This window comes from Hylobates moloch, unplaced genomic scaffold, assembly GCF_009828535.3.
Source record: "Hylobates moloch isolate HMO894 unplaced genomic scaffold, HMol_V3 SCAFFOLD_9, whole genome shotgun sequence".
NCBI classification, from domain to species: Eukaryota; Metazoa; Chordata; class Mammalia; order Primates; family Hylobatidae; genus Hylobates; species Hylobates moloch.
The window spans coordinates 393,451-418,361 of record NW_026652284.1 but is presented as its reverse complement, the minus strand read 5'-3'; the positions used below and the strand labels follow the sequence as shown (position 1 = coordinate 418,361).

The window sequence follows — 24,911 nt, the reverse complement described above, 5'->3', positions numbered from 1 at the left end:
ACCATGCCAGGCTAATTTTTTTTTTTTTTATACAGACGGGGTTTCTCCCTGTTGTTCAGGCTGGTCTCAAACTCCCGTACTCAGGTTATCCACCTGCCTCGGCCTCTGGAGGTGCTGGGATTGCATGCATGAGCCAGCGTGCATGGCCCAATTTATTTTATTTATTTATTTTTTGTTTTGAGATGGAGTCTCACTCTGTCACCCAGGCTGGAGTGCAGTGGCACTGTCTTGGCTCACTGCAACCTCTGCCTCCCTGGTTCAAGCAATTCTCCTGCCTCAGCCTCCTGGGTAGCTGGGATTACAGGCGTCCACCGCCACACCCGGCTAATTTTTTTGTATTTTTATTAGAGACGGTGTTTCATCGTGTTGGCCAGGCTGGTCTCCAACTCCTGACGTCAGGTGATCCACCCACTTCAGCCTCCCAGAGTGCTGGGATTACAGGCGTGATCGGCCTGGCGTGGTGGCTCCACTTTTGATCCCAGGACTTTGGACGGCCGAGCGTGGAGGGTCGCTTGAGCCTAGCAGTTCCAGACCAAACCTGGGCAACATGGTGAAACCTGGTCTCTTTTTTTTTTTTTGAGATGGAGTTTCGCTCTTGTTGCCCAGGCTGGAGTGCAGTGGCATGGTCTCGGCTCACCACGGCCTCCACCTCCTGGATTTGGGTGGTTCTCCTGCCTCAGCTTCCCGAGTGGCTGGGATTGCAGGCATGAGCCACCATGCCCGGCTCATTTTGTAATTTTTTTGTTTTTTTTTCTTTTTTTTTTTGTGCAGACGGGGTTTCTGCATGTTTGTGGGGCTGGTCTCCAACTCCCGACCTCAGGTAGTCTGCCCGCCTCAGCCTCCCCAGGTGCTGGGATTGCAGGCGTGAGCCACGATGCCAGGCCTAATTTATTAATCAGAAAGGAATAGATTGGCCGGATGTGGTGGCTGATGCTTGTGATCACAGGACTTTGGATGGCCTAGCACAGCGGATTGCTTGAGGCTAGGAGAGTAGCTGGGATTACAGGCGCCTGCCACCACGCCCGGTTAATTTTGTATTTTTAGTAGAGAGAGGGTTTCACTGTATTAGCCAGGATGGTTTCAATCTCCTGACCTCGTGATTCACCCACCTCGGCCCCCCAAAGTGTTGGGATTATAGGCATGAGCCACCGCGCCCGGCCTATTTAAACAAATTTTTTAAATAAATTATTTTATTTTAACTTAGCATATTCCTTTATTCAGGGAGATTAGTTACTGAGATGTTAACTTGTAGGCAAAGAGAAGAAACATGGTGAAGTCACGTTTGTTGGTGGAGGAAAAATGGTACTAAAGACTCTGCCCAACAAATATTCAGAATCAGAAATGTTCATATTTCTCCATGGTTCAATTTCTCATGAGTCACTTTCCATTAGAAGAATTCTGGAGAGCAAATAAGATAGGATTCTTTCAGGTATCAACCCAGAGTCGTCTTTTTTTTTTTTTTTTTTTTTTTTTGAGACAGTCTCACTCTGTCGCCCAGGCTAGAGTACAATGGTGCAATCTTGGCTCACTGCAACCTCTGCCTCCCGGATTCAAAAGATTCTCCTACCTCAGCCTCCCAGCTGGGATTACAGGCCCACACCACCACGTCTTTCTAATTTTTGTATTTTTAGTAAAGACAGCGTTTCATCATATTGCTCAGGCTGGTCTCGAACTCCTGACCTCAGGTGATCCATCTGCCTTGGCCTCCCGAAGTGTTGGGATTACAGGCGTGAGCTGTGGTGCCTGGCCCAACCTATAGTCTTTCGGTCTTCTCTCAGCCAAGGCATCCAGTGAAAATGCAATTTATTTTTCAGATTCCTCTGGAGAATTAAAAAGTCTCTTTTGCGGCCGGGCATGGTGGCTCACACCTGTGATCCCAGCACTTTGGGAGGCTGAGGCATGCAGATCACAAGGTCAAGAAATCGAGACAATCCTGGCCATGGCCAACACGGTGAAACCCTGTCACTACCAAAAATACAAAAATTAGCTGGGTGTGGTGGCGGGCGCCTGTAGTCCGAGCTACATGGGAGGCTGAGGCAGGAGAATGGCGTGAACCTGGGAGGCAGAGCTTGCAGTGAGCAGAGATCGCGCCAATGTACTCCAGCCTGGGCAACAGAGCGAGACTCCATCTCAAAAAAAAAAAAAAAAAAAAAGACTCCATCTCAAAAAAAAGTCTCTTGCATCAAATTGCCATACTCTCTGCTCTTGGTCCTCTTTTCCATGTACTCATTTTTCAAGCATTTATTTTCTCATTGCCTGATCAAGATCATTGCAATGACCAAAAAATTTTCGAATGCTGTGATTTATGTGATATTCCTTTAGCAAGTTAATCACGATGTTGCATTCTTCAGTGTGCAAGTGTGGAAGTAAGTCAGGATGCATCTTCAAGACAAGATGATGGGTCATGGCAGTGCCACACCACTCATGGCCACACCAGGAGAGCTGAAAGGGCAGTCACCAACGAAGATGCCTGACGCAGAAGCTGGCTGCCAGGGAGCCAAGAGCCATGTCACTCCACAGGTGGCCACTGCCCGGGGGGGCCCCTCTACTGCCCAAGCTTATTATTACTATTTTTTAATTTTTATTTTATTTCATTTATTTTATTTATTTATTTTTTGAGATGGAGTCTCACTTTGTCGCCCAGGCTGGAGTACAGTGACGCAATCTCGGTTCACTGCAACCTCAGCCTTCTGGGTTCACGCGATTCTCCTGTCTCAGCCTCCTGAATAGCTGGGACTACAGGAGCATGCCATCACACCTGGCTAATTTTTTCTATTTTTAGTAGAGACAGGGTTTCACCATGTTAGCCAGGATGGTCTCCATCTCCTGACCTCGTGATCCGCCCGCCTCAGCCTCCCAAAGTGCTGGGATTACAGGCGTGAGCCACCGCGCCCGGCTGCTTATTATTATTATTTTTTTTTTTTGAGAAAAGTCTGGCTCTGTCTCCCAGGCTGGAGTGCAGTGGCACGATCTCGGCTCACTGCAGCCTCCACCTCCCAGGTTCAAGAGATTCTCCTGCCTCAGCCTCCCGAGTAGGTGGGACCACAGGCACGTGCCACCTCACCTGGCTAATTTTATTTTTTGAATAGACAGGGTCTTGCTATGTTGCCCAGGCTGGTCTTGAACTCCTAGGCTCAAGCGATCCTCTCACTGTAGCCTCCTAAAGTGCTAGGACTACAGGTGTGAGCCACCACACCTGGCCAGGTTCTACTTTTTAATATTTAAAATATGAAATAGGCCAGGCAGGGTGACTTACACCTGTAATCCCAGAACTTTGGGAGGCTGAGGCGAGCAGATCACCAGAGGTGAGGAGTACGTGACCAGCCTGGCCAACATGATGAAACCCCGTCTCTACTAAAAATACAAAAATTAGCCGGGTGTGGTGGCAGATGCCTGTAATCCCAGCTACTCGTAAGGCTGAGGCACCTAAACCCGGGAGGTGGAGGTTGCAGTGAGCAGATATCATGCCACTGCACTCCAGTCTCGGCGACGCAATGAGACTGTCTCAAAAAAAAAAAAAAAAAAGATGGTGTCAGTGATTTCTATTGCAGCAGGTCTGGAGGCACTCTGTACCTGATCGCTCCACTTTTAGTGGTGCCAAGTTCAAATAATTCAGGTGGTGAGAAACTGACTCCCGTGGGAGTGCCGGTGTGCATGCGTGCCGCAGAAATCCCGCCTTCCGGCGCCTGCGGTTGGCCCTGGCAGCAGCCAGGGCGCTCCAAGTAGGAAGATAAACTGGATTGCGGGAAGCGGGAGAGTCGGGAGAGGCGGGGAAGGGCTCCCTCTTCCCCATTGGCTGCGCCTGCGGAGCCGCCTTGCGATTGGCCCAAAGCGGGGGACGGGGCGGTAGTCCCGCGTCGGCCCGCCCTTCGGGCAGCCGGAGACGCCGGGATCTCTGGCGCTGGCTGAGCCACAGGCTGCTGGGAGGCTGTGTCCGCCGGCCGGCGGGGCGGGGCGGGGCGAGGCGGCCGGGCCCTACGTGTCAGGTCCTGGCCTGGGGCACCGGGGAGGCCGGCGGCGGAGGCGGTGCGGGTGCGGGTGCGGGGTTGGCGTGCGGCCGAGCGTGGGAGGCGGGCGTGGGCGCCGCGGCCGCACCGGGGCTTGCGCGGACCGCCAGCGGCGTAGCCTTGGGCCTCTCTCCCTCTTTAAGTGGTGGTGGCTGTGGGTTTTTCTGCAGGCGATCCTTTCGAGTAATTTATTCAACGCACGCGCGCCCTGCTGTGGGGTAAAGCGGCAGTTTCATGCTGCTGTCATTCGTCGTTAAAACGATGGGCTTCCTGGCCGGGTGCGGTGACTCAGCCTGTAATCCCAGCAGTTTGGGAGGCCGAGGCGGGCGGATCAGGAGGTCAGGAGATCGAGATCATCCTGGCTAACACGGTGAAACCCCGTCTCTACTAAAAATAGAAAAAGAAATTAGCCGGACGTGGTGGCGAGCCCCGGTGCTCCCAGCTACTCGGGAGGCTGAGGCGGGAGAATGGCGTGAACCCGGGAGGCGGAGCTTGCAGTGAGCCGAGATCGCGCCACTGCACTCCAGCCTGGGCGACAGAGCGAGACTCTGTCTCAAACAAAACAAACAAAAAAATGAGCTTCTATCGTGTGTGTGTGTGTGTGTGTGTGTGTGTGTGTGTGTGTGTGTGTACCTTTTGGATTTGAAGGCAGGGGGATGACATTGTGATTTGGCTTCCTGTGACCGTCCATCCTCAAGGTCTCGCCAGCGTGGTGCAGAAACCCGGCACACCCTGTCTACCTTGGAAAAAGGCTTTCCCTTCCCCACCTCCCTCTCCCTCCATCTCTTCCCTCTTTCCCTCTCTCCACTTTACTCCCGTCCCCCAGCTCTTCTCTCCCATCTTTCTGTTCTCTGTCTGTCTTTTTTTTCTGCATTAAACCTTTCGGGAGTGTCTTTGTAAACTATTAAAAAGTGTTAGGTCTTCAACATGTATGTTTACTTGCAGGCCTGAGACCTACCTGGGAGGAAGCTGGAGAAAAGATGCCCTCTGAATCTTTCTGTTTGGCTGCCCAGGCTCGCCTTGACTCCAAATGGTTGAAAACAGATATACAGGTGGGGTTTGGCATGTGTTTTTGTTGGTGTGTTTCTGCTCCCATGTTTAAATTTCTCGTGTAAGGCTTTTTTCAGGGTATGTAAGGCGAAGTCAGTTGTATCTTGCTGAGTTAGAGGAGCAGGTTTATTTCCTGTAACTTAAAATGTAACAGTCTTTATGGCTGTTTTTGTAGATTGTGCACGGCTGCCTTTTAATTAGTTTCTTGCAAGTGCACGAAACTTGAGATTTATTTTATTTTATTTTTATTTTATATTTTTGAGACAGAGTCTCGCTCTGTCGCCCAGGCTGGAGTGCAGTGGCGCGATCTCGGCTCACTGCAAGCTCCGCCTCCCGGGTTCACGCCATTCTCCTGCCTCAGCCTGTCCGAGTAGCTGGGACTACAGGCGCCCGCCACCACGCCCGGCTAATTTTTTTGTATTTTTAGTAGAGACGGGGTTTCACCATGGTCTCGAGCTCCTGACCTTGTGATCCGCCCGCCTTGGCCTCCCAAAGTGCTGGGATTACAAGCGTGAGCCACCGCGCCTGGCCGAAACTTGAGATTTATTAATAGGCAAAATTTTTTTCCTATTATTAGTGGTTAAGAAATCTGCCACACTCCTAACCATATCATGGTGACTGTTGTTTGTTACTGATAGTTTTTGAGCTGTTTAGTTAACTGTGGAGGGGAAAATTGGAGAAGTAAGTTGCAGTAATTATGGTCTATAGAAACTCACTCTTTTTATGAGGTTTTATGTTTGTTTCTGGAGAGACGAGTTAGTTCAGTTGAGCTGTTTGTTTTGTATTTGTACCAATACAAGGACTAAGGACAATTGTGTTGAAACTGAGGTCATAATGTTGGGATCTTAAGGGCTGAAGGTTCCAAATACATGGTATATATTGAATTCTCTCTGACTTGAAATTTTCCCTTTCTGGACCTCCGGATGCTGAGGCTAAGAGTGTCCATATGACAGTGCCTTCCATGACAGGAGTCAGCAACCCTTTTTTTTTTTTTGCACGTATCAGTAATTCATTCTGTATATTTTGAAAAGTTTTAATCTCTTCTTCCTAGTCCTCCGGTATTTGTTAATAAATTAAAACGTTTCCCAAAGTATTTTTTGTGAAACAATAGTTCTAAAAAATGCTCTAAGAAAAACTAAGTACATGGAAAAATCCAAAGTATTTATTTTATTTCTTATATTTCGTGAATTTTTTTTTGTTTTTTTCCTCTCCAGAGGGAGTCTTGCTCTGTTGCTCAGGCTGGAGTGCGGTGGCATGATCTTGGCTCACTGCAACGTCCGCTTTCTGGGTTCAAGCAGTTCTCTGCCTTAGCTTCCTGAGTAGCTAGGATTACAGGCCTCCACCACTGCCAGCTAATTTTTGTATTTTTAGTAGAGACGGAGTTTTACCATATTGGCCAGGCTGGTCTTGAACTCTTGACCTCATGATCCACCCGCCACGGCCTCCCAAAGTGCTGGGATTACAGGTGTGAGCCACTGTGCCCGGACCACATTTGGTGAATTTTTTTGTCCTTTGTTCTTTTAAAAATCATGGTTGGAAAGCAGAGCATATTGTTCTTTATGTAGATCCCAACTGATTGGGGTTGTTAGGGAGATGTTTTGGTGTTCAGTAAATTTTTATTTTCCATTATTAAGACTACGAATATTTTATTTTATTTTCTGATACAGGGTCTTGCACTGTTGCCCAGGCTGGAGTGCAGTGGTGTCATTTTGGCTCACTGCAACCTCTGCCTCCCGGGTTCAAGCAGTTCTCCTGCCTCAGCCTCCCAAATAGCTGGCATTACAGGTGCCCGCCACCACTAGCCTCCGCCTTTCAGGTTCAAGCGATCCTCTGCCTTAGCCTCCTGAGTAGCCAGGATTACAGGTGCGTGCCAGCACGCCTGGCTAATTTTTGAATTTTTAGTAGAGACCAGGTTTCACCATGTTGGTCAGGCTGGTCTCGAACTCCTGACCTCGTGATCCACCTGCCTCGGCCTCCCAAAGTGCTGGGATTACAGGCATGAGCCACCACACCTGGCCAGTGGGAGGTCTCGCTTCCCTTCTCTCCAGCATTCTATAAGAAATGTGTTTGGGCAGTATGTGTTCTATTTTCTCTATGTGTGCTTTGAACCCTACAGTAGTGAAAGGAAGAGTAGACAGCTTTGAAGCTGATGTGGTGTGCTCTTTGAGCTGGCGGTGCTAATTACTCTTGGTGGTTTTCATGACCTCCAGTGACTTCATCCTGCTTTTGCTGTTGTAAAGTGTTGTAATTTATGCTCCTGAGAATAACACTTGAGGTGTACTTAGGGTTCTCGTCTGCTTCCTGGTGACTGTCGAAGCTTTTCATCTTGAAGAAGGGAGATGAGCAGTGTTGCAGTGTACTGAGTTTAAAATTAAGAATTTTGCATTTTTTTAATGTGTAAGATTTATAGCCAGATGTAGGGTAGGGGTGGCCTACTTTCTCTAAAGGGCCAGGTAGTAAATACTTTGTCTCAATGGACCCTGTGGTCTCTGTCGTAGCCATGGGACCTTGCAGCTGCAGTGCCAAAGTAGCCACAGACAATAGTATGTCAGCGGGCAGGGGACGTTCATTCTGTAAACTTTATTTATGGACGCCAAAAGATGAAGTTCACAGAATGTTTGCAAGTCACAAAATACTGTTTTTCTTTTGATTGTTTTTCAATCATTAAAAAATATAAAATACGATGGCCGGGTGCGGTGGCTCACACCTGTAATCCCAGCACTTTGGGAGGCCGAGGCAGGCGATCACCTGAGGTCAGGAGTTCAAGATTAGCCAGGCCAACATGGTGAAACCCCATCTCTACTAAAAACAAAAAATTAGCCGGGCATAGTGATGCACGCCTGTAATCCCAGCTCCTCGGAGGCTGAGGCACGAGAATCACTTGAACTTGGGAGAATCGCTTGAGCCTGGGAGGCAGAGGTTGTGGTGAGCCAAGACTCTGTCTCAAAAGAACAACAAAAGTAAAATGCTTTCTCTGCGTTCAGACCATACACAAAGAGGCTGTGGGCTGGGTTTGGCCAGTGGGCTGTGGTTAGTGACCACACACACACACACACGTAGGGCAGAGTCTGGCATCTAGAGCCGGCACCTGTGTTGTCACCTGAGCTGTGTTCTTGGCTGGGTTCTACTCTGTATTCTGTGACCCGAGGTGTCTACCTTGGTAAACTGGAGACAACAAAGCCTGCCTCCTTCAAGGTTGTTTGTAAAGATTTACAAGGGTAATGTATTGTTGTTAGGCCAGATGCTTTGTATAGCACATGTTAGGTTATTTTCACTGTTTTTGTTTTGTTTTGTTTTGTTTTGTTTGAGACGGAGTCTTGCTCTGTTGCATGTGCTGGAGTCCAGTGGCGAGATGCCAGCTCACTGCAACCTCTGCCTCCCAGGTTCAAGCAATTCTCCTGCCTCAGCCTCTCTAGCTGCTCGGATTACAGGTGGCTGCCACCATGCCAGGCCAATTTTTGTATTTTTAGTAGAGACGTGGTTTGACCATGTTGGCCAGCCTGGTCTCAAACTCGTGACCTCAAGTGATCCGCCTGCCTCGGCCTCCCAACGTGGTAGGATTACAGGCATGAGCCACCGCATCTGGCCCATTTTCACTTTCCATTAGCTGCTTTTTTCCCCCATTCATTTCCTACCTTTCTGTGTATGATTTCTGAATTAAATGTATTTCATGTCTTCACCTTCTGAATTGTTTGTTCTCTCATTTTCCATGTTGTTCAGGAAAATAAGAGGCTGAGACTTATAAATTTGCATGTAGTTTCTCAGATCGGGATAAATGCTCACCTGTTGCAGAATGGGACTCTGCTCTTGCTTCACCCAGGATGCGTTTCCTAGTTCCTTCCTGGAGTGGGGCCATACCCTACTCCAGCCCTCCAGACCCAGCTCTCTGCTCTGACATGATTCAGCAGACTGTATTCCAGCTGTCCTCCCTGGACCTAGATATTTTGTTTTTTTGTTTTTTTTTGAGATGAAGTCTCATTTGGTGGTCCAGGCTGGAGTGCAGTGGCGTGATTTTGGCTCACTGCAACCTCCACCTTCCAGGTTGAAGCCATTCTCCTGCCTCAGCCTCCCAAGTAGCTGGGATTATAGGTGTGTGCCACCAAACCTGGCTAATTTTTGTATTTTTAGTAGAGACAGGGTTTAACCATGTTGGCCAGGCTGGTCTCGAACTCCTGACCTTGTGATCTGCCCGCCTCAGCCTCCCAAAGTGCTAGGATTACAGGTGTGAGCCACTGCACCCAGCCAACACTTTTTTTTATTAAAAAACTTATATGAAATTTATTTTATTGTGGTATCTAGTTCAGTAAATTTTGACCTTTGTAGAGTCACGTAACCCCCATCATCATCAGGATGGAGAAGTTTCATCACCCCAAAAGCTCCCTTGTGCTTCTCCTTTTTATCACGTTCCCTGGCCTCGTACCCTGGCAACCACCAATCTGTTCTCCATCAGTGTAGGGTATTCTTTTTGAGAACGTCATGTAAGTGGAACCATACTTTAACGTTTTGAAACCATCTTCATTTACTCCCAGTTATGTTTGAGATTTATCTGCCGTTCTGTGTATTAATAGTTGTTTTTATTGCTGATTAGTATTTCATCATTTGGATGTACCACATGGTGTTTATCCATTCTGCTTGTGGTTGTTTCCATAGGACCTTGTGGTTGTTTCCATTTTTCTTTCCCAATTGTGATCCTGCTGTGAGATTTCTGTACAGATTTTATGAATATATTTTCCATTTCCCTAGGCAGAGATCTAGCGGAGTGAAAGTTGGGTCATGTGCTGAACTGTTTTCCGAAGTGGCTGTTTTAGTTTGCATTCCCACTGGCAAACTGTCACGTTTCTGTTGCTGTGTCTTTGTTAGCACTTGGTGTTATCAGTGTTTTTTAGTTGAGCCATTCTAACAAGTCTAGTGGGATCTCATTGTAGTTCTAATTTACACTTCTGAAATGGCTAACGATGCTGAATATCATGTTCTTGTTTGCCAGTCTTGTATCCTCTGTGAAGTTTCTGTTCAGATCTTTTGCACAGAAAAAGCTGTATCATGGAACCAGTAAAATAACCAAGGAGAGGTTGATTAAAGTTCTGTTTATTTATTTATTTATTTATTTATTTTTTTGAGACGGAGTCTCGCTCTGTCACCCAGGCTGGAGTGCAGTGGCGCGATCTCGGCTCACTGCAAGCTCCGTCTCCCGGGTTCACGCCATTCTCCTGCCTCAGCCTCTCCGAGTAGCTGGGACTACAGGCGCCCGCCACCACGCCCGGCTAATTTTTTGTATTTTTAGTAGAGAGGGGGTTTCACCGTGGTCTCGATCTCCTGACCTCGTGATCCGCCCGCCTCAGCCTCCCAAAGTGCTGGGATTTACAAGCGTGAGCCACCGCGCCCGGCCTAAAGTTCTGTTTATAACCCTAGAAGATTCCTGCCCCAGGGATATGGGATGGCTGAACATAGGACACCGACACTAGACAGATGAAATAGCAGTTTATTAGTCACGCATGCTCACAGCCCTGGGGGTGGGGGACACTGAATGCCACACGGGGGCTGCACTTGGGAACAGAGTGAACCACTAGGGGCTGTGGGAGGCACATTTTATAGTAACAGGAGGGTGAGATGACCTTGCTTCCCACGGGAAGATGTGATTGGCATGTTTGAATAACTCTGGGCCAGCAGGGATGAGCAGGCTGGAGTCGGGTCTCCACGATAAGGAGGTTGTTTGGCTTTGGGATCTTATCCGTGGGAGCAGAGCTCGGGAGAGACTTGTGGTTAGGCCATTTGAGGCCTTCTTGATTTTACCGACGTCAAGGCAGCACATAATATTTAGCCTTAATTTCAGGCCACACAACACATTCTTCTACATCTACTTTGTGTAGCACTTTTCAAAAGGTTTTGTCCTTAGTGTTTAGCAGTGGATTATGATGTGCCTCGTCATGGCTTCCTTTGGATTTATCTTTTGTGGGCTTTGTGCAGATTCTTCAATCTGCCCAGGTTTATGTCATTTGCTGAACTTAGGAAGTTTTCAGCCATTAGTTCTTTGGATATTTTTTTCAGCATTCACCTTTTCTGTCCTGTTATGAACCTGTGGGGTCTGTGCTAATTCTAGGTAGTTAGTTTCAGAATTGAATTGCACTGTGGGACACACAGCTGGGTGTCGCAGAGAACTGGAGAATCGTTTGGTGCAAAAGTGCATGCATTTGGTGTCAGAAATGTTGTAAACAGAGGAACTGTTTCCTTCGAGATTTTTAGATACTCATTATTTGTAATCTGGATGGGATATCATGTCTTTCACCCATTGAGATACATTTTTCTAATTATATTGTTTAGACATTCAGTCACAGCCCTCTATGATGGAACGTGCTTACACTTCAAGGTTAAGGTTAGTTCTCTCTTCTCTTCGCTTACTATGTAAGGAGTTTTATGACAGTTGTTTTTGACTGAAACTTGACATTGTCAGTGGCCTAAAGTCATTTTTCTCAGCTTTTCCTTTGTGTCCCAGTGCTCTTGAATTATGCTATCAGTGACAGTGCCCCTGCATAGCAGTGCTTCCCAGTTGGCAGTGGAGTAGGGCCTTGTAAAGAGTTAAAAGATTTTTGAATCATACTCCTGTTCTACACCCTCCCTTTTCCCATGGATACACAAGCATTGGGACTCACTGGATAAAAGCAACTGGTGTGAAATTGAAGTAGGTAACTATCAAAGACAAGTTTCTGAGTTGTGAAATTTGCTAGGAAGTTAATGAAATACCATTTTGGAAGACATTCTTTAAATAATTTGATAAATTGGTCTTTTTTTTTTTTTTTTCAGACGGAGTCTCGCTCTGTCACCCAGGCTGGAGTGCAGTGGCGCGATCTCAGCTCACTGCAAGCTCTGCCTCCCGGGTTCACGCCATTGTCCTGCCTCAGCCTCCCGAGCAGCTGGGACTACAGGTGTCCACCATCATACCTGGCCAATTTTTTGTATTTTCAGTAGAGACGGGGTTTCACCGTGTTAGCCAGGATGGTCTCGATCTTCTGACCTCGTGATCCACCCCACTTGGCTTCCCAAAGTGCTGGGATTACAGGCATGAGCCACCACTCCCGGCTGATATATTGGTTTGTTTATGAAAATTATACTGGATCTGTTACAGGTATGATTGATATATTTTATTTTTAAGTTGTCAAACATACAGTTAATGGTGTGTGTTGTAACTTTTCAGGGAGGGACATTTGCAGAGACTGAGTAATGGTATGGCATTCTGAAAAGCGGCTACAGATTAAAACATTTTTAATTCTGCAGATGATAGTGTCGAACCAAGTGGAACAAAGAAAGAAGGTCTGAATGACAAAGAGAAAAAAGATGAAGAAGAAACTCCTGCACCTGTATATAGGGCCAAGTCAATTCTGGACAGCTGGGTATGGGACAAGCAACCAGGTAATCTTTGATCAGAGATAGAAATTAGTGTAGACATTTTGCCTCCAGATGGTCAGGTGGTTTTGGCAATTGGTTCTCTAATTCTGTAGGATAATGTTGATACTGGTATAGTCTTACATGTCATTGAAAGTGGAAAAGATAGCTACATATTCTTCTACTCATGTTTTGGATAATGAGATAAATTACTTTATGCTTCACACACTTGGAGTCTGTCATGTACTGTAATATAGTATCTGAATGAATAATTTAAATAAAGTATATTTCTGTAAGCTAATTGTATACTTTAAAAATCTGTGAATAAATTTGAATAGCAAGTCTCAGAAACTTGATTCTGAATATTAAAAATACAGCCTTCCTTGGGAGGGAGCGTGTAGTAAACGTGTTAGTGTGATTGTAAGCATGCTGTCTTTCTGGGGGTCGCTTTGTTCCTGCATCCACTGCTTCATTTCAGGGATATTCACGGAACGCCAGGCACCAAAGGGCCAGAAGCATCCCCCTGCAGGACCAGCACTTGGCCCTGGCCATCCTGCTGGAGCTGGCTGTGCAGAGAGGCACGCTGAGGTGAGGGCTGGTGCAGACCGGGAACGCTTTGGGGAAGCGCCTCTGTGTCGAATACCTGTTGCATTATGTGCATTTCACTGAATCGTGTGACTGCAGCACATGTGGTGCTCTGTACAGAGAACTAGGTCCCAGAGCTCGCCCACTCTTTATCTTTTCTTCACTTCCTTTTTTATGCTCAGTTTTCTAGCCTGGGAACTGTTCTTTATTTTTTTTTTCTTTCACTTTTCCTCATTTAATTATTTTTATTCCATGAATTTAAGATCCTAGATCTTTCACGTAAACGTGCTCTTTGAGCTTCTTAACTGGTCTTTCCTATCAGCAGAAGGCGATGTCTTGTGCTAAAATCTCGGTGTTAATTCAGTGATTTAATTACCATGGCTTTACTTTAGTTTCCTTTCAAATCCCAAGTATTTGTTCACTTCCACCTAGTTGTTTGCTTTTACTTTTGTTTAACCATGACAAAAAAAAAAAAAGTTAATCTGGTTTCACTAGGAATAAATATCTTTTCTCCTTTAGCCAAATGTTGTCTGCCATCCTGTTGTTGCTTCAGCTGTGGGACAGCGGGGCACAGGATACTGACAATGAGCATTCCATTCCGCCCAGGGCAGCAGCGCCCCACTTTTGCCCTTGCTGCAAAGGCTCCAGAGCATCATTTGCAGTTCATTCTCCTATGAAGGACGTTTATTTGCTTTTGGTTTTTGTTTTCTTTTTTTTTTTTTTTTGAGAAAGTGACTTGCTTTGTCACCCAGGCTGGATGCAGTGACCTGATGTTGGCTCACTGCAGCCTTGTCCTCATAGGCTCCAGTGATCCTCCCACCTCAGCCTTCTGTGTTGCAGGGACCACAGCCATGTCACGATGCCCGGCTAGTCTTTTTGTTTTTTTTGTAGAGACAAGGTTTCACTGTGTTGCACAGGCTGGTCTCGAACTCCTGGGCTCAAGTGATCCCCCCATCCTGGCCTCCCAAAGTGTTGGGATTACAAGCGTGAGCCACAGCACCCAGGCTTTCTGGTTTTTGGCTGTGTAGAGCTGCCACGATTGTGCTGTGTACAACTACTTTAGTGAACATATGTTCTTCCTTTGGGTAAACACTTGGAGTGGAATTTGTTAGGTCCTGGGGTCAGTGTGTGTTCATAGTTTCCCCAAGTGGCTTTGCCATTTACATTTGAACCAGTGTGTGTGAGAATTCCAGCTTCTTGTCCTTACAAAGCAGCTGGATGCTGCATGTGTGGGGCAGATCACATTGGGTTTTGTGAGAGCCAGTAGCAGGGTTAAGGATTTTAGGGACTTCACAGAAGGAGGCTGGAAAGCATCAGCAGAGGCAGCCTGGACCTTGGATCTGTAAAAAGAAGACACTGTTTGAATCTGCACAACTGAGTTGGGGTTTCCAACAGGGCAGGTGAGGGCCTGTAGGTAGGTGTGTGCATTAGCACACAGAGGCTGGGATAGCTTGGCATTGGGGTCAGGGCCCAGCCAGCCTGTGTGCCTTCACCCCTGCTAATGAGATCACTTGTAAACAATTTCTGTTTATGAATTACAGGACATTGAAGCCAAAAAAGAAGCACAGAAGGAAAAAGAACTTGATCAACAGGAAGCGAATGCTTCAACATTTCATAGAAGCAGGACTCCATTGGATAAAGACCTTATTAATACAGGGATCTGTGAGTCTTCTGGGAAACAGTGTTTGCCTCTGGTTCAGCTAATACGACCGCTTCGTAGGTAAATCGTAGTAGCTGTATTGTACTGTATTTTATTTATTTACTTTTTTTTTTTTTTGAGATAAAAGTTTAGCTCTTGTTGCCCAGGCTGGAGTGCAATGGCACGATCTCGTTTCACCGGAACTTCCGCCTCCCAGGTTCAAGTGATTCTCCTACCTCAGCTGGGATTACAGGCGTGTGCCACTATGCCCGGCTAATTTTGTAGTTTTAGTAGAGACGGGATTTCTTTATCTTGGTCAGCTGGTCTTGAACTCCCGACCTCAGGTGATCCACCTGCCTCAGCCTGCCAAGTTGTTGGGATTACAGGCATGAGCCACCACGCCCAGCCTATTTACTTACTTACTAATTTTGTTGTTGTTGTTGTTGTTGAGACGGAGTCTCGCTCTACTGCCCAGGCTGGAGTGCAGTGTCACGACCTTGGCTCACTGCAACCACCGCCTCCTGGGTTCAAGCAATTCTCATGCCTCAGCCTCCCGAGTAGCTGGGACTACAGGCATCTGCAACCACACCTGGCTGATTTTTGTGTTTTTAGTAGAGATGGGGTTTCACCATATTTGTCAGGCTGGTCTGAAACTCCCGACCTCAGGTGATCCACCTGCCTTGGCCTCCCGAAGTGTTGGGATTGCAGGCGTGAGCCACGGCGCCTGGCCTGTATTGTATTTTAATGGGTGATTATTGGTTTTCTTATTAAGACAGTGAAATCTAGCACAAGGATCTCAAAAATTTGGTGATCGAAGGAATGTTCTGAAAATTACCTAATGTAGATTTTAGGATAAAGAGCAGGCCCTTTTCAATATAGGTGAGAGGAGAAGTTGGAGGGTATGATGATACTCAAAAGTTTTTCACAGAAGAGAAATCAGGGTGTGCAGTAAACATGTAAAAAGATTCTTAGTAATAAGCAGGTGGATGCAAATGAAAATCATCATAGGAAGGTTATTTTTAAAACTGGTTCTATCATTGCCTCACTTTACATATTACAGAGTTATACATACTACTTTGTAAGGTAACTTTTCTTTTCAAAACTAAAGTCAGTGTGAAAGAATGGTGAGCATTGTTTTGGAAGGCCAGACTAGGAGGAGATTGGAAGAAGAAGTCACACTCAGCCTGTGAACAGAAGCTAACCTTGGCAGAAGCCAAAATGGTCAGACAGCGTTGTGTAAAAATGATCGCTTGAGGGGCGAAAAAGCAAGGTGATTTGTGGAAGAGATTTATTAGAAAATGAAACACATTTGTACTTGTATTTAATAAAAATCTGCTTTTTGTAAACTTGGGCTCCTGGTTTTAGTTTCTACATACAGAGAAAGCAAAGCACTGGCAGGTTGGATCAGGCAGCCGAGCACAGAGCAGGAAGCCCTGGGCGTGGCCGCAGCTCTCAGCGGGCCTGTTCATGGGACAGTGGTGGGTCTGTGGCGTGGGGTGGGCCTGCGGCGTGGGGTGGGCCTGCTGTCCACAGCCAGAAAAACGAACTTAGTGGACACACAGTGAAATTTTGAAACAGGAAGTTTTAGAGCTAGTTTCTATCATAGATTTTAGTAAATGCTATTTTGAAAAACATTTTTCCGATGCTTGTTTTGTTTTCCTAATCTGATAATGCATGTTTCACACATTCTGGTCTTTAACCAATGGAAATTAAAGAACTAAACTTCATATAGTTTGTGTTAATGGAAAGAGCTTGGAATTTGTTCTCAGAAAATTTCAGCTGCAGCCGGGCGCGGTGGCTCAGGCTTGTAATCCCAGCACTTTGGGAGGCCGAGGCGGGCGGATCACGAGGTCAGGAGATCGAGACCACGGTGAAACCCCGTCTCTACTAAAAATACAAAAAATTAGCCGGGCGTGGTGGCGGGCGCCTGTAGTCCCAGCTACTGGGAGAGGCTGAGGAAGGAGAATGGCGTGAACCCGGGAGGCGGAGCTTGCAGTGAGCCGAGATCGCGCCACTGCACTCCAGCCCGGGCGACAGAGCAAGACTCCGTCTCAAAAAAAAAAAGAAAGAAAATTTCAGTTGCAACAGCTTGTTTGCATAGGTGAACTTACAACACAGTAACTATAGGAGTAAGAATAAAAGCTGTGTTTACTTTCACAGTGTTAATTAAGAATAAACAAGAAAACGGATGTTAACAACTTTGTAATTAAAATGTAAAGTTGTATGCAAAGTTTTAAAGTGAGCATTTTCCAGAGGTGCTTTTCTAAGTTCTTGAATGCCCCTCCCTTTTCTGAAGCTGCGTCGTGAGGCTGTTGGTGTCTTTGGCAGGGGGTGAGTGCAGGATTCCTGTTGTGGGTCCTTTGTTCTCATGAGGGTAGTGCCCGTTTTCCCCGTCTCCTGCTTGCTCTGACTGTTCCCCTGCGCAGAGAGACTGGCCTGTTTGACCTGCAGCTGTGCTGTTTGAGCTGCAGCTGTGTAGCCTGCACTGGCCAGTCTGGTTACACTCACACAGTTTGCTGATCCGCACTTGAAGTGTGTCCATCATAGCTGAGACACTGAATATTTTATGTTTAATTTTTATTAAAATGCAGATTTAAAAACTTGATTCCGTTATTAGGAAGCATTTAAGTATGTTTAGAATCACTTGGCCATGTGAGTCTGCTTCGTCAACTGTATATTTTATGAGTCTAAGTGCAGATCAGATATTTTCAATGCAAATTTCACTTTCCAAATTGAAATGTGCTACATATGTAAGCTACCCTGATGGTTTTTGAGGCCTTGTTATAACCTATATAAAATGTCTCAACAATTTTTCTTATATTGCTTTCATGTTGAAATGGTAGTATTTTCAATCTGTTGGGATAAGTGTGATACATTATTAAAAATATTTTTATTTCTTGAGATGGAGTCTCGCTCTGTTGCCCAGGCTGGAGTGCAGTGGCAAAATCTTGGCTGGACAGCACTGTTTCCCGCCTCGGCAGGGCAGTCTCCTTACAGGGAAGTTAATGAGGCACTAAAGAAGGCTCAGGGGACAGGGAAGGCTTCTGTTGGGAAGAGGCTCCTAGGCCCAGTTCTGCCTGTGACTTGCTGGGGGTCCTTCAGAAAGTTGCTTCTCCTCTTTGGTCTCAGTTTCCTCAGCTGAGAAATGGGGGGTTGGGCCAAATGGTCTAAGGTTCTGGGAACCTCTAAGTCAGAGCCCGTAGCTGGTGGTCAAGATGAGGGAGAGGCCCTCAGGGTCAGCCGAATGCCTGAGAGGCAACACGGGCCCAAAGGTGAGCAACCGGAGCACATCAGGTGGGCTCAGTGCTGGCGCATGAGCCCCACAGACTGCAGAGCAGTCCTGGACTTGGGAGCCCACTCGCACCAGCCCGGTGGGACTTCAAATATGTGGGGTCCAGCCTCTCCTACTGTTGTAGGGCTGGGGGCTGGGAGCTGCAGATTCTGACCCCACAGCTGCCTTAGACATGGCAGATAGGCTGGGGCAAGACACAGCCCTCTCTATGAAATGAGCAGTCAGTCCAAACAGATACGCTAAAGAAGGGCTGTGGGAGAGACCCAGCGCCACTGCACTAGAGCCTGGGCAACAGGGTGAGACACCATCTCAAAAAAGAAAAAAAATGAAGGTTTTCAACTTTCACTAGAGGCAGAGTAGCTTGTTATAGATTAGCCTCCCCACCAGAACAGTTAGAGAAACTGGACAAAAATGTGCCCCCCACCACCAAATACAATTGTTGGAAGGTAATTGGAGACCTCAGCCAGGACTTGAGTGACCAGGCCTAGGAGGTGATCCTGACAGTCTGTAGTGCTTTTCCCACATTTGGTGATTGGTCAACAGTAGCGGGCTAAGAGGCTAAGAAACTGAGTATGAAGTAATAGTTAAGAGGCTGGAGAGCCTAGCTGAATGTTTGGCACTCTCACAGGGCTGAAATGACCTAATGAGAATTTGGGTCCCAGTAAAGAGATGGGACCTTGGTGGGGACCCTGGAAGGGCCACCCCTAGGAGTCCAAATGAATAAAACATAGACCAGCTGTCACAAAACCTAAAACCTGCTTTGAACCAGCTTAGTCCCAAACTAGATGAAGGTGATCTGCTTGAACGCCAATTGTGTGCCATAAAGTCAAAGTCAATACTCTCTGGAGGCAGATAAAGTTTACTAGGCGTACCATAAGACAAGACAACACAAGACAAAAGGAGAAAGAGCAAGAAAAAAAACCAATAGAAACATATATAGATCTTAGAGTCCTCAGGTAGAAATTTTTTTTTTTTTTTTTTGAGGTGGAACCTCGCTCTGTCTCCCAGACTGGAGTGCAGTGGTGTGATGTCGGCTCACTGCAACCTCAGCCTCCCGCCTAGCTGGGATTACAGGCGTGCGCAACCATGCATGGCTAACTTTTGTATTTTTAGTAGAGACAGGGTTTCATCATGTTGGCCAGGCTGGTCTTGAACTCCTGACCTCAGGTGATCCACCCGCCTAGGCCTCCAAAAGTGCTGCAATTACAGGTGTGGGCCACCGCGCCCGGCCAGTATTTTGCCACAATTTAAAATAAATTTTTCTTTTTTTTTCTTTTTATCAAGTTTGTTCTCAGACTATATTCACAAAGTTACATGGCAGCTTACACTTCTGTAGGCCTTGTTGACAGTGCCGGCTTTTAGATATTAATGATCTTCATCTTTTCCTTTTTTTTTTTTTTTTTTTTGAGACGGAGTCTCGCTCTGTCGCCCAGGCTGGGGTGCAGTGGGGCGGTCTCGGCTCACTGCAAGCTCCGCCTCCCGGGTTCACGCCATTCTCCTGCCTCAACCTCTCCGAGTAGCTGGGACTACAGGCGCCCGCCACCACGCCCGGCTAATTTTTTTTTGTATTTTTTAGTAGAGACGGGGTGTCACCGTGGTCTCGATCTCCTGACCTCGTGATCCGCCCGCCTCGGCCTCCCAAAGTGCTGGGATTACAAGCGTGAGCCACCGCGCCCGGCTGATCTTCATCTTTTTCTTATCTCCTCGGTAGAAGAATGGGATGCAGGAGGTGCTGCCTAAGACTGGGCACTCGTGGGCGTTCTTCGTTCCAGGAAGCAGCTGCATGATCTGCTGTGCAGTGCGGTTGTCATGGGGAGAACTGTCCCCGGCCTCTCGTGCAGGCTCCACGCTGCCAGGGTGGTTGGTCCATCCTCTCCTCCTTCTCCCGCATCTTCTCCTCCTGCCCCCGCGTCTTCTCCTCCTCCTCGCACATCTTCTCCTTCTCCCACAGCGTGTCCTCCTTGAATCGCAGCCTCTCGTCCTGCTCCCGCATCTGTTCCTCCAGCTCGCGCATCTGCTCCTCCTGCTCCCGCATCTGCTCCTCCAGCTCGCGCAGCTCCTTCTCCTGCTTCCTCAGCTTCTCCTCCTGTCTCCACATCTTCTGCTCCCGCATCTGCTTCTCCTGCTGCCGCAGCCTCTCCTCCTGTCTCCACATCTTCTTCTCCCGCTCCCACATCTTCTCTTCCTGCTCCTGCATCTTCTCTTACTGCTCCCACATCTGCTGCTCCTGCTCCCGCATCTGTTCCTCCTGCTCCCGCAGCTCCTTCTCCTGTTCCCGCAGCCTCTGCTCCTGTCTCCACATCTCCTCCTGCTGCCTCATCTTCTCCTCCTGCTCCCGCAGCGTATCCTGCTGTCTCCACATCTTCTCCTTCTGCTTCCTTACCTTCTCCTGATCCTGAAGCTTCTCCTCCTGCCTCCACATCTTCTCCTCCTGCAAAGTGTTGGTTTGAACCTCAAAAGGAAACAGACTCATGGGCTAGCTATATAAATGTAATCTATAAAATAACGGTTTTCATCTATGATTCTTTAAAAAGAAATTTTAAACCCTAACCCTGAGGTTCTGATTTCCCAGGCAGGGCCCCAATTTGTAGATTTTTAGCACACTCTAGAGGAGTCTATGTCGGGACCAGAACAAGGACCCAAATTTTCCAGCTCTTGGCTGGAGCCTCCCCATGCCCTGCATGATGCCTAGACCATGCTCCCAGCTGGAGGCGGCTCCCACAACCCCCGGGGCTGCAGTCTCTCACCTGTGGCAGCAGGATTTTGTCCGTCTACAGCTTCCTTTTTAGCCCCTTGATGTGGAGCTAGATCTCAGACTTTTCAGATTCTACGAGTCAAAGTTTCTCTTGTAGTTCGGCATTTTTCTCCTGCAGCTCCTCATCGGTTATGCTATGGCCAGAGGCAGTAGAGAAAGGAATGAACGAAGAACAGAAAGGACCGCTTTGGTGATTGACCCTCTCCCCTCGCCCCACAACCACAGAACCGTGGCATTGGAAGGGACCCCAAGAATTAAAAGTCCCAGGTGGCAGGTCAGAGAGAACACATGAGTTGCCTGAGGCCACCCCATGGGTGAGTGGCACAGCCGGCACTGGAGCTTCCCCGTGCACACATGCAAACCCGTACGACCCCCTCACCATGCTCGCCTGTACCCCCCACTTCCTAGGACACCACCCCCACTAAGAGCCCCCAGACCTCCCATCACACCCTCCCCCATCCTACGTGTTCCTGTACAGCTCCAGACTCAAGGCGTCCCTCTCCTTTGCTAACTCCTCGATGTACTGCAAATAGAGAAAACTTAAGTCAGGATACAGCAGGCAGAGGAGCAGCTGGCCGACCAGTAACAACAGCTACAGTGACTACTACACAGTAACACTTGCTCACTCTCAATCACACCTGACATGTTCCCAAGGCATTTCCAAGCCCATGGTCTCATTTGTTTTTCTTTATTTCCTTTTTTCTTTTATTTCGAGATGGAGTTTCACTCTTGTTGCCCATGCTGGAGTGCAATGGCGCAATCTCGCCCCACCGCAGCCTCCGCCTCCCAGGTTCAAGCGATTCTCCTGCCTCAGCCTCCTAAGTAGCTGGGATTACAGGCATGTGCCACTGCACCCGGCTCTCACTTGTTTTTCAAAGAACTCAGTAAGGGTAGAAGGGACAGGGAAAGAGACTGAATTGATAGCTGGCTAACAGGGTCCCAGAGAGATCAGATAATATTGCTATCGCTATTACTGTTATTACTACCACTGTTGTAACCTTTATTGAGTGCTTCACCAGGCACTATGCTAACAATCCTATTTAATCCTCACAACCACCATAGGAGAGAGTTACCAGTATCACCTTTATTGTGTAGTTGAAAAACACGAGGTATTAAAGGTTAAGTGCTTGCCTAAGATCACTTAGAGCTGGGATTTCAACACCCAGGTATATCTGATTCTCTTTTTTTTTTTTTTGAGACGGAGTCTCGCTCTGTCGCCCAGGCTGGAGTGCAGTGGTGCAATCTCAGCTCACTGCAAGCTCCGCCTCCCGGGTTCACGCCATTCTCCTGCCTCAGCCTCTCCGAGTAGCTGGGACTACAGGCGCCCGCCACCGCGCCCGGCTAATTTTTTGTATTTTTAGTAGAGACGGGGTTTCACCATGGTCTCGATCTCCTGACCTCGTGATCCGCCTGCCTCGGCCTCCCAAAGTGCTGGGATTACAAGCGTGAGCCACCGCGCCCGGCCATATCTGATTCTCTAAGCCCATTCTTTCGCTGGGGGTAGGGGCACAGATAAGGAGGAGGAAATTAATCCTTTGTTGACTTTTTGAAAGAACGATACATTGGCATAGTCCAAACCTCAGAAGGTACAGGAGAGAAATATCTCCCCCCAATACTATTCCTCTCTCCTGAGTTTTTTATGAATCCTTACAAACATGTTTTATGTATATTACCATAGTACGTACACACACACACACACGTATGTGTGTTCCCTCTCTCTACACAAATGGTAACATACTAAAGATACTCTTCTGTACCTTCATGTACAAATACCCTAACCCCTGCCTAGGATTTGACCAAGGCCACAGCCAAGTATGGGCAGGGCGGGCACTTGGCCTCGGAGCTCTGTGTCCAGTGCTCACTCCCCACAGTGCCCCGCAACTCACCCACAGCAGCTGACTCAGCCCTAACCTGCCTCTAACAACCACACACAAAAGCAGCAAGAAATGGCCCATGCTGTCTTCCGGGCAGGACACTGCATCCTGCAGAAGGGACCTTTAGGCTCATTCCTCCATCTGTGAAGCTGGGCTCCCAGGGGACCGGGCAGGTGGTTGGACTCACCCTGTCCGCATTCTTGTGCTGTGTGGACACAGGGGAGAGAGCCCGCTGTAACTCTCCTGCAAAGTTCCAGGAATGATGCAGGCAGCCTGCCAGATCCTTGGACTCTCCTGGAATGAGAGAGGTTGAGATGCGGCCCAAAGGCCTGTGAAAGTGCCAGGTTGAAGGATGATGAGGTGTCCAGATTCCCACCTTCAAATTTCCTGGTAGCATCCTGGCTGTAATAGAGCGCTATCTCCAGTTCAGTTTTCTGACACATAAGGATTTGTATGGTATGAACCTGGGCCTTTGGGAGAAAAGACAAGCAAATGCTGAAAGAGAAGCAAAGAAACCTTCTCCAGAGGACAGGAGGGAACTTCACACCCTCCACTCACCTCTAGCTCCCTCCTTAGGGCTTCCTGATGTTGGTGGCTTGCCTTCTTTTCCTATAGAAAGAGGAAGACAGAGTTCTTACTAGGGGGAGGCAGAGAAGGCACAGCAAGAGACATGTCCCCAGAATGGCACCACTGCCCCAGGACAGGCCCACCCACGGGACCAGGTTATCAGGGACCCTGTGGGGATGGGGTGGAATCTGGAGGTGAGCCTTCTTCCCCAGGCTGGGAGTGGGTGAGATGAGACTGGGGCCTCTATGTCTGACTGCTCCCCAAACCCAGCAGTCATGTCGCGAGGAAACAAAGGAATCACGTTACTTCTTCCAGCTGAGCTGGGTTCTGTTGTTTCTGTGGGGAAAGTCAAAGGAAGGTGACTGAGGGTGGCCCCCTCGACTCTATTCCCCAGGCCAGGAAGCGGTAGGCAGGGGTCAGGAATGGATTTTAAGGGCAAAGTTCTTAGACCCAATGGGAACACAAACTGGTCAACTCTCCTTAACTCTCAAAGAAAAAGGATTTGGGTCTTTGTTGATTTTTGCCCACAGCCACAGAACTGAAAGTCTGAAACTAGATTCTCTGGAAAAGACAGTAACAGAAACCTTTAGACATGGAGTGTGAGAAAAGCCCACCCTTCTACTAGCTTGTGATTTAGAAAGATGTGTTCATTCAACAAGCATTGAGCAAGCACATAGGGGCCAGGGATGGTTCTTCACAGCTGGGATATAGGACGGAAAAGGCAGACAGGAGCCCTTGGCCCTCAGGTTTCCATTCTAGTGAATCTTTAAATCACAGACTCTCAGAGCAAACAGAATCCTCTGATACTCTACCTCCTCAGGAAACGGAAGCCCAAAGAGGAGAGGAGTTTACAGCAAGCCCTGGACCAGGGATTAACACAAAAACAACAATAATAACAAATCTGATTTAAACTTCACACATATAAGTAAAACATTACCACCCCTATTTTACAGATGTGAAAAGAGGGGCCCAAAGAGCTCAAGAAATTTGCCCTAAGCCATGTCCCTTGCAGATGGAGAGAGAAGTAGGATTCAAACCCGGAATTCTTAACCAGTACCCGGCAGTTCTTCCTTCCACAATCTTAACAGTTACCCTCGACCTCCCCTTGTGCCCCCTGTCCTCAGGAGACCGGCCAGCCAAGACTCATCCTCAGGTGAATGGCAACCACCAGAAGTGGTTGTCTCAGGGTTAGTGCCATTATTTATTTTCTTCTGTTTGGTGTCAGTTACTCCAGTGCCAACACCAGCGCTGTTCCACTGATGATAGTCTGTAAACTGTGGAAAAGAGGAGCAGTGATACTCACGAGAACTACAAGCTCCTACGGTCACTTTACAGTTTACACAAAATACTCTCATAGACCATCTGATTTAATGCCACTGACAACTGTATGACATGTTGTCACGATCACTTAGTGACTGAGAAAGGCTAAAAGAAAGGCACTCATGGAACTGAAACTCAGTCTTCTGACTCCGAGCTCTGGGGTTTTACCACAAATCAGCGGCTGCCAGGGACCAAACCCAGAGGCAGAGGTAGAAAAGTAAAAAGTAGGCAGGAAGGTGTACACTGTGTGGTTTGCAGGCATACATCCTCTTAGAGTCATGTATCCTCAGGGCAGAAGGCAGCCTTTCTGTTAAAACTGGGAATTAAACAGAAAGAAGACAACCCAAGCTTCATTTCAGAGAGAAGTCTGGTACACTCTTAGAAATCTATGTGACTATCATCCCTAAGAACATTAATGTTTTGTCTCTCCCAAGAGAAGCAAAGG

At 47.6% G+C, this 24,911-nt stretch overlaps 2 protein-coding genes and 1 pseudogene across 3 annotated transcripts; 1 reads left to right on the top strand and 2 right to left on the bottom strand.

Moving 5' to 3' along the window:
• Positions 1–1,803: 1,803 nt before the first annotated feature.
• LOC116812751 (COX assembly mitochondrial protein 2 homolog) lies at positions 1,804–2,382 on the bottom strand. Its single transcript, XM_032758539.1, is given in 3 exon segments — positions 1,804–1,861; positions 2,197–2,246; positions 2,248–2,382. Coding segments are annotated over 3 exon segments (243 nt in total).
• Positions 2,383–4,610: 2,228 nt separating this feature from the next.
• Positions 4,611–24,313, top strand: LOC131384235 (E3 ubiquitin-protein ligase HERC2-like). Of its 2 annotated transcripts, XM_058444215.1 has the most exons (5): positions 4,611–5,059; positions 12,327–12,461; positions 12,913–13,022; positions 14,561–14,739; positions 24,100–24,313. In XM_058444215.1, exons 1-5 carry the CDS (start codon positions 5,038–5,040, stop codon positions 24,140–24,142), a joined length of 489 nt encoding a protein of 162 aa, XP_058300198.1. In that variant the 5' UTR covers positions 4,611–5,037; the 3' UTR covers positions 24,143–24,313. The 2 variants fall into 2 exon arrangements, 1 of the variants encoding a protein (XP_058300198.1); XR_009214894.1 differs by lacking the exons at positions 4,611–5,059; positions 24,100–24,313 and adding an exon at positions 10,212–11,427 and having other exon boundaries at positions 14,561–16,004.
• LOC116813753 (golgin subfamily A member 6-like protein 2) lies at positions 19,407–24,501 on the bottom strand (annotated as a pseudogene).
• Positions 24,502–24,911: the final 410 nt, after the last annotated feature.

Coding starts and splice junctions, on each gene's coding strand:
- LOC131384235 (XM_058444215.1), top strand. CDS start 5,038: ATGGTTGAAAACAGATATACAG. Junction 13,023..14,560: donor GTGCAGAGAGGCACGCTGAG/GTGAGGGCTGGT, acceptor TATGAATTACAG/GACATTGAAGCCAAAAAAGA. Junction 14,740..24,099: donor CTAATACGACCGCTTCGTAG/GTAAATCGTAGT, acceptor CCTATTTTACAG/ATGTGAAAAGAGGGGCCCAA.